This window comes from Tupaia chinensis, unplaced genomic scaffold (genome assembly GCF_000334495.1).
Source record: "Tupaia chinensis unplaced genomic scaffold, TupChi_1.0 Scaffold000463_1, whole genome shotgun sequence".
NCBI lineage: Eukaryota > Metazoa > Chordata > Mammalia > Scandentia > Tupaiidae > Tupaia > Tupaia belangeri.
Window position 1 is genome coordinate 2,291,263 of NW_006159972.1, and position 8,859 is coordinate 2,300,121.

Sequence of the window (8,859 nt, forward strand, 5' to 3'; positions counted from 1 at the left end):
TGACGCGCAGGCGCTTCACGTGACCTCAATAGGGCGGGGCTCTGAGCCGCTCCCGGTTTCCGGGTGGCCTGGCGGAAGCCTTGCACCGGTGTGGGCGGGGCGGGAGAGAGGGGGGGGGGAGAAACTGCCCTCTGCGCCTGCGCACTGCGGGGAGGCGTGCCTCTTACACCCCTGGGAGAGACTAACTAGGTTGTCCGGGTCGCGCCGCGTGGTGGCGTCCTTGGCCACGGGAATTCGGTTGGTCCCTCTCTAGCTAGCTTTCCTGGGTTTGGTGCACCTGGCACTGCAGGATAAAGATGGTAGTGGGCGGTGCTTATTATTGGGCAGATTCCTGATTGTCAATTCAGCCAACCCGCAGGAGGTCCAGTAAGAGGCGGGCCTTGCTGAAGGGCGCACGTCGGATTAGCTGCAAGCAGGCCCGGCGCCTAAAGCGTATTCGCTAGCCGGGAGTTACATCCCCTGTGACGCTCTGCTCCCCGCCTTCCTCACAGCGGTGCGAGATTCTAGAGGGCTAGTGTGTGGTAGTCCTCCGCTTCCCCAAACGGCGCCTGGTACCCTAGAATTGTGCGTGTATGTGGCTCAGATAACCCAGATAGCCCAGGCTCTGGGGTATAGGTGTCTGTGGTTTCTTGGCTTGGCGATAACCCCAACTCCTGCCATGAATCCCCCCACCCCCGACGTCCACGTCCGAAATAACCACAGCCTTCCGGTTGGTCCTAACCTTTATTTGTATCTTCCTGCCCCTGCTCCTGCCGCTGCCCCCGCCCCAGCTTCGAATCCGATGTCGGTCAGTTAGGTGCGGCTGCAGGGGTTCGCGGCAGTACCCAGCTTGCGGCAGTAGCAGAAGGCGTTGAAGAAGCGGCAGTAGCACGTGGCGCACGGGTCACAACAAGGGACCTGCTGTCCCAGACAGGACTCGTGCAGCCGCACGCAGCGTCGCGGGGAGCGAGTCTCACGGTCCTGCGGGTCTAGCACCTGCATGGGGTGGGGGAGCAGGAACGTGGTGCACAGGCTCCAAAGGCATGTCAAGGGACTTCATCACTTCATCTGTCCCGATCCATGCAGGATGGCAAGGGAGACTGGGGAGAGGTCTGCAGTGTCATCCCTGGTGAGGGTGTCCAGAGGTCGGGAGAGGGGATGGTATCTGATGTCCCCTCCCAAAGCTTGCCACCTTACCCCTTTTCCTGAGCAGTTTACCTCTGCCAAGGCCTCAGCCTCCTGCAGCAGAGCTTCTTCTTGTTCTGCAGTTGTCCTTTTTGGCAGGCCCAGGTCTGGGACGGAACATGTGAAGCAGTACTCTTCCCCCCACCCCATCTGCCCCATAGCAAAATTCCCACCTCCCAGGGCTAGGATTGGGAAGGTGGAAGGAAGGCTTGTACCAAGCAAGGTAGTTTGTGGCCAGTGTCTAGGCCCTACCCTGGCCCACACTGACCTGGGAGTTCAGGGAACGGGGCCTGGTGAGGCCTTCTGATGCCCTCTTGTGGGGCCAAGCCCATCTGGGCCCCTTGCATGGTGGGCAGGGCCAGCAGCAGGACACAGCTCAGCAGCACTGCGGTCAGCATGGCCTGGCTCAGCGGGAAGACCCAGCACTCAGTCCCTGCTCATCCTCAGAGCGCCCTCTGTGTGCCCAGAGAAAGGATCCACAGACAGTAGGAGTGCCTGCCCAACCTGAGGACTTACCTCTGCTTGCTGGATCCTTGCCTAGAGAGTTCCTGGCCACCCCGTGTCCGTGCCCTAGGCTTATATGACAAGGTCTAATGAAGGGCCCACACGTGACTGCTCCCTGCAGCTGCATTTGAAAGGCCCCTCCTGGAGGGGAGGACACAGATTGGGCTTCACTCTCTGCAATGGAGGCTTTGTGTGCTCTGTGAGAGAGGTGCTTATCTCCAATTAGGGGGGGAGGTCTCCAGGAGCCAATTAAGGTTTAGAAATAAAATAGGGTACCCAAGGCCCCCAAATTTCCACAGTCCAGGGACCCAGGAGGGGGACCAGGATGGAGTCATTAGCAATAATAAGGCAGGCAGCCCTGAGAGGTTAATTTAATTTGTGGCCCCGGAGATGCTCATTCAGACCCTGTGTGGCATGTTATTTCCTCTGCTTCCAGGAACTTGGGTCAAGGGGGTGATGGGCCAGTGGCCATTGTGGGCCAGGGAATGGGGTATAAAGCTAGACCCTGGTTTCTCCAGAGGGAGAGGGGAGGTGAGAAACTCACCTAGCCAAAACCAAGCTCTCCTAGCTACACCCCTGGTCCCATATCCCCCCTCTTCTCCTCTGTGGCTTTTCCAAGACCTCCACCCCTGTTCCTGTCTCCAAACCCCTTTCCGCCCAATGTTCCTGGAAGCGGAGGAAGAACGGACTGTTCCCTGGGTAGGCGAGCAGCTTCAGAGTAAAAAGCTTTCAGGCCGCCTGCCTCATTAGTGCTAATGGCTGCGCCTGTCCACTCTGCGTTGCCAGGCCTCGGCCCACGCCTGGTGTCATCAGCCTGAAGCTGGGTGAGGACTGCCCTTTTGAGGAAATGGCATGACACACATCCCACCTCCCCTTACCTTTCCTCACCCCTCTGGAGGGCTGTTTATCACAGAGATGCCCACGTGGGAGAGGGATGCAGGCTGAGTTCGCTCTGAGGCCCCAGTGTACAAAGTGGGCTGGCCCGAAAGCAGCGGTGGGAAGATGATAACAGGGTGGTTGAGGTTTGCAGCCCAGTTCACACAGACTACTTGGACTAGGAGGAGGCCCTTCCAGGCAGCGGGTGGAAACCATAGGTTGCCATCTGGCAGCCTTTGGCCTGGGGTCAATGCCAACAATTGGTATTTGTGTGTAGGCCGCATGGGGAGGAAGCATTCTGCAGAGGGCAAGCCTGTGGCAGGCCTCGTCCACAGCTGGGCACTGAGGTCTGCTCTGGGATCAAGCTGGCATTGTCTCTTCAGTTGTTGGCTTGGAGTAACAGACCTAGGCGCTCAGAGAGCCTCACTACTGCCCAGGGAGGAGGGTGCAGGGGAATCGGGAAACCTGAGGAGGTTGTCCCTGCACTGAGCCCCGGGACAACCCAGCAGAGGGCCCATCCGTGTGTCTTCCCTGAGAATGGCATTAGCTGTTTTGGTGCCCCTGTCACAAAACAGACCTAGTGTTCAGTCCTCGCTAGCAGCTGGTGTTAACCTTTGTCCCCCAGAGACTGTAGCTGAGCCTGGGGGCCCACCTCAGGGCCTTTCCTTCCCAGAGTGGTGCAGGACATAAACGACCCAAGTGTGCCCCCATCCTAACTGGGTCATTTGGGGCTCAGAAAGGGCAATACATCAAATGAACATCCTGTGGCCTGGGCCTGGGCCTGGAGATTCTGGCAGCAGAGTGGATTGGAGAAGTGTGTAGGTAAGTTGAGGTGGGGGCTCTGGGCCCCTGCTGTGCCTGGGCAGCACCTATGCTAAGGAAGTTCTTCATGTTCTGGGTGGGCCTCCTATCTGCTCACCAACGGAGCGGTGGCTGTCCCCACCTGGGTGAATACACACAAGGGTAGCGGCCCTGTAGGCAGAAATGAACAAGAGCTGAGGCGCTCACAGGCAGCCCATGTGCCTGGAGAACACAGTCAAGAAAAGCAGCCATCGGGACCAGCAGGTGGCATGGTGGTTAAAACGCTGGACACCCACATGTCTGACCAAGGTTTGCGTCCCAAACCTGCTTGCTTGCTTGCTCACTTTCTCTCTCTCTCTCTGTTTTCCAGACCCAGAGGCTTAAAAGTCATGCCGGACACATGTGCATGTGTGCCCAAAATCCCAAGAGGAGAATAAAGGAGAGGGGACTACAACATGGCCATGCCCCCCAGGGGCTCACTTTCCATCTCTCTCTCTCTCTCTGGTGAGTGCATGCACCCTGTGGGGGGAAAAAAAAAAAAAAAAACTAGAAACAAAACGAAACAAAACATGATAGGATGGGGCAGGACAGTAACAAGGCCAGCCCTATATGGTTGTTTCAATATAATTGTATTTCTGCACACTGAAATTGGGATTTCAGATAATGCTCACATCACAAAATAATCCTCACGACTTTTTTTCCAGCTACTTAAAAATGTATTAATCAGGCTGGCCTATAAGGCAATGGTTAAGCCTTATGCATGCGGAGCTGGATCCCATCATCGTTCAAATCCTGGCCCCAGCAGCTTGAGGAACATGCTGGGCACGTATGCCTGTAGGCCAAGGTTGCTGACAGAATGGAGAAATGGAGAAAAAGGATTGCAGCGTGACTATGCCCCATTAAGGGGCTCTCTATCCTCTCCTCTCTGTCTCTCTCTGTCTCTCTCATGCATACAAACCCACGTACTCTGTGGCAATTAAAAAAAAAAAATGTAAGGGCCAGCAGGTGGTGCAGTGGTTAAGGCACTGGACTCCCACATGGCCGACCATGGTTCAAGTTCTGAACCCAGAGGTTTGAAACTCATGCTGAGCACATGTATGCATGTGCCCAAAATCCTGAGAGGAGAATGAAGAAGGGATGGCAGCAGGCCATCCCCGTGAGGAGTGATTTCTCATTTTCTATCTCTCTGTCTCTCTGGTGAGCTCATGTGCCCTATAACAAAAATCTCTTTTAAAAAAATGGTTTTTAGGGACCAGCAGTTGGCATAATGGCTATGTTGCTGGACTCCCACGTAACTGACTGCCATTTGAGTCCCAGTCCCGGTGGCTGAAACTCACACCAGGTGCATGTGCTTGCGTGCCTAAGATCCTGAGAGGAGAATGGAGGAGAAGGGATTGCGGCATGGCCATCCCCCCCGGGGGGTGATTTCTCGCTTTCTGTCTCTCTGTCTCTCTCTGTCTTCCTGGTAAGTGCACATGCCCTATAACAAAAACCTCTCCAAAAAAAGAAAATGTTTTGTTTTAAATAAAATGGAAACGAGAGGAACAGCTGTGACACAATGCTCTGCAATGCTGGACTTACACAGAGGGTCTTGAGTCTGTGATGCAGGGCACCTCTGTGCATGTTGGTCATGGACTGGAGGTGGGCTGCGGTAGGGGAGCCCCGTGGGAATGCCTGTCTCTCTTTCTTGGTTTCTCTCACTCATGAAAGAAATCAATAAATCAACCTTAAGGGGGAAAATGGCAGCGTTTCACTTCTGGGACTAGATTGGTTCTTTTTCCTTCTGTTAGGGATCTGCTCCATGCCACACCAGGGAGGGCAGCTGGTCCGTGGTTTTGTGTCCTCACAGATAATCACTAGGAGGCCACTGTACCTGACCACCATGACCCTAAGCCCAGCAATTTGCTGAAGCCCTTTCCGTGTTGGGGACCCAGCATCATAGTCTGTCTACACCCTATGTGTTTAGGAGCATTGAGAAGGCCATCTTGGGGTCTGGCTGCCTCTCCTGCATGCTGCCTGCAGTCCGGGCCTGAGTGTCTTTCTTCTGTGGCCTCCACCTCGGCCTTCACCCAGGAGCCCTAGGTTCATCCTTCCTTCCATTGCTTCTGTATATCGTTTTGTCCTCATTTACTAGTCTCTCCCCTTCTGACTGATAGAACAGATATGCATAGTATGACCCCAACTGCATTTTATCTTTTTTACTAATTTTTTTCTGTTGTCATAGGGCACGTGCACTCACCTGAGAGAGATAGAGAGAGGGAAAGTGAGAAATCAGCCCCCAGAGGGGTTGGCCACACCATGATTCCTTCTTCCCCATTCCCGTCTTAGGATTTTGGGTTCGTGTGCACATAGCCCTGACATGATTTTCAAGTCACAAGGTCCAGGACTCAAATTACGGTCAACCATGTAGTAATCCAGTAGCTTAACCACCACACCACCTGCTGGCCCTTTTTACTCATTTTTTTAACTGCAAGAAGGCACATGTGCTCGGGGCCAGAAGATGGCATTGGACTCTCGCAGGGCCAGCCATGGTGCGAGTCCTGGACCTGGCAGCTTTCTCTCTCTCTCTCTCTCTCTCTCTCTCAATCTCTCTCTTGCTTTATCCCTCTCTGGTCAAATTAAAATAGATAAAGTTAGGGACCAGCAGGTGGCGTGGTGGTTAAGGAGCTGGACACTCCCACATGGCTGATTATGGTCTAAGTCCTAAACCTGGTGGCTTGCTTTCTCACTTTCTCTCTCTCTGTGTGTCTCTCTCTGGTCAAATTTAAATAAATGAATGCATAAATAAAATTAAATAAATAATTATTTTTAAAAACAAAGTTAAATAAAATAATAATAATGTAAAAGAAGACATGTGCTCACCAGAGACAGAGAGAGCAAGAAGGAGAGATAAATCACTCCAAAATGAGATGTGGCCATGCCTCAATCCCTTCTCCATTTCTCTCTCCTGTTGGGATTCTGAGCCTGTACACACACATGCCTGGTATGTTTTTCAAGCTGCCAAGGCCAAGATTCAAACCATAGTTGGCCATATGGGATCCAGCTTTCTTTCTTTCTTTCTTTCTTTCTTTTTTTAAGAATTATCTTTTTGGGACCAGCAGTTGACGTAATGACTATGTTGCTGGACTCCCATGCAGTCCACTGTGGTTTGAGTCCCAGACCTGGTGGCTTAAACTCATGCCAGGCATGTGTGCATGGGTGTCCAAGATCCCAAGAGAATGGAGGAGAAGGGATTGAGGCGTGGCCATCCCCTCTGGGCAGTGATTTCTTGTTCTCTGTCTCTCTGTCTCTGTCTTTCTGGTAAGCACACATACCCTATAGGAAAAACCTCTCCAATTAAAAAAAAAAAAGAATTATTTTCTTTAACTTTATTTATTTATTTTGGCCAGAGAAGGACAGAGTGAGAAAGAGAGAGAGAGTGAGAGAGGGAAAGTGAGAAAGCAAGCCGCCAGATGGTTGGCAAGGAGGAGCCCAGGGCCCTTAACCACCACACCACCTGCTGGCCTGAGATCCAGCTTTCTTAACCACTAGGTTAAGAGCTAATCCACAACTGCATTTTTAAAATAGATGTAATTCAGGGCCAGTAGGTGGCATGGTGGTTAAGGGACTGGACTCCCATATGGCCAGTAGTAGTTCGAGTCCCAAACCCGATGACTTGCTTTCTCACTTTACCTCTCTCTCTCTGGTAAATTTTAAAATAATAGTAATAATAAGTAAAATTAAATAAATAACTTTTTAAAAATAGATGTAGTTGTTTATATAAACAAAGAAGCTTTCTGGGTCTGGCAGGTGGCATGGTGGTTAAGGGCACTGGACTGCCACATGGCCGACCCCAGTTCGAGTCCCAAACCTGGCAGCTTGCTTTTTCACTTTCCGCCCCCTCTCTCTCATTCTGTCCCTCTCTGGTCAAAGTTAAATAAATAAATGAATAAATAAATAAAGCTAAATAAAATAATTCTTTTTTTATAGATGTAATTTATTTTATTTTATTCATTCACTTATTCATTTCTTTTGGTTTGACCAGAGACAGACAGACAGACACACACACACACACACACACACACATACATACACAGAGGGAAAGCAAACCCCCGAGTCCAGGACTTAAACCATGATCGGCCATATGAGAGTGTCCAGCGCCTTAACCACCATGCCACCTGCTAGTCCCCCACACCTTTTTTAAATATATAATTATTTATTTAATTTTATTCATTCATTTATTAAAATAATTCTTTTAAAAAAAAATGAAGCTTTCTGAAAAAAGTGGTTATACTTTCCTCTAGTGGTAACACATCCAGGGAGGTTCTGCCACGGTTAATTTTACCTCTCTCTTTTACCCCTCTGATCATGGAAACAATGTTTTTTGTGTGTATAAGAATGTTTTATTGGGACCAGCAGTTGGCATAATGGCTACACCACTGGACTCCCATGTAGCCAACTGCGGATCAAGTCCCGGACCCAGTGGCTTAAACTCACACTGGGCACATGTGCGTGCATGCCCAAGATCCCAAGAGGAGAATGGAGGAGAGGGGATTGCGGCGTGGCCATCCCCCCTGGGGGGTGGTTTCTCTCTTTCTATCTCTCTGTCTCTCTGTCTTTCTGGTGAGCATATGCACCCTATAGCAAAAACCTCTCCTCCCAAGAAAAGAATGTTTTATTTTTATAGTTAAAATAGAAAAATTGAAAAGAGATAAATACGAGAAGCCAAACTCACTGTAATATTCTGCTGATGCTAACAGGGAAATGATTTGAAAACGCTGCAGAAAGAAGAGAAATGTTTACCAGGTGACCCTGCAAAGGCCTCTGGTCACAGGATCATATGTGTACCACGGGACAGCAGATGCTGCACGCTCATCACCCCCAATTCACCTTCTGGACACATAGGAAGATGACTTGTTCCAGGCCCTTTGATGTTAAATTGAGGTACAGTGACAAAATGCTGGCCAATAAATATGGACGGAAGTGACCTCAACCACCTCCAGATCCTACCCTCAGAAGCACCCACCGATTCACCCACCCTCTCCTCTTCTCTGAGCAAACTTGGACACCATGCATTCCAGATGGTAGAATTCATTGCATGGTGGAAAAAGCTAGATCTCAAGGGAAGCTGGCCAATCGGTACTGAGTGTATTTTTATTATGTGAAACCAGTAAGACTTTAGATTCACAGTCAGATTCAGTGAGACTTGAGAAAAAATGTTTTTGCACATAGTTTGTATGTACAGAATTTATACTCACCACACTTTTTTAAAAAAAAGATTTTAAATTTAATTTTATTTAATTTTATTAAGAATTTTTTATCTTGGGGATGACAGGTGATGTGGTGGTTAAGAGCACTGGACTCCCACATGACCGACCGCAGTACGAGTCCCAGACCTGGTGGCTTGCTGTCTCACTTTCTCTCTCTCTCTCTCGTTCTTGTTCTTGCTCTTGCTCTGCCCCTCTCTGGTTAAATTACAATAAATAAATAAGGTTGAGCAGATGGCGTAATAGTTACTCCAACATAGTCCATTGC

The 8,859-nt window shown here is 50.3% G+C and overlaps 1 protein-coding gene across 1 annotated transcript; it reads right to left on the bottom strand.

The window, feature by feature from the left end:
- Positions 1-715: 715 nt before the first annotated feature.
- Positions 716-1,786, bottom strand: AGRP (agouti related neuropeptide). The gene is made up of 4 exons (XM_006155618.2): positions 1,681-1,786; positions 1,433-1,565; positions 1,198-1,271; positions 716-975 (listed from the first exon to the last, which is right to left on the bottom strand). Exons 2-4 carry the CDS (start codon positions 1,560-1,562, stop codon positions 793-795), a joined length of 387 nt encoding a protein of 128 aa, XP_006155680.1. The 5' UTR covers positions 1,563-1,565; positions 1,681-1,786; the 3' UTR covers positions 716-792.
- Between the last annotated feature and the right edge of the window lie 7,073 nt (positions 1,787-8,859).

Excerpts from the sequence above, each read along its gene's own strand:
- AGRP (XM_006155618.2), bottom strand. The coding sequence starts at position 1,562 with ATGCTGACCGCAGTGCTGCTGAGCTGTGTCCTGCTGCTGGCCCTGCCC. Across the intron at positions 1,272-1,432 it reads CCCGTTCCCTGAACTCCCAG|ACCTGGGCCTGCCAAAAAGG; the intron begins GTCAGTGTGGGC and ends GTTCCGTCCCAG. Across the intron at positions 976-1,197 it reads AGGCTGAGGCCTTGGCAGAG|GTGCTAGACCCGCAGGACCG; the intron begins GTAAACTGCTCA and ends CACCCCATGCAG.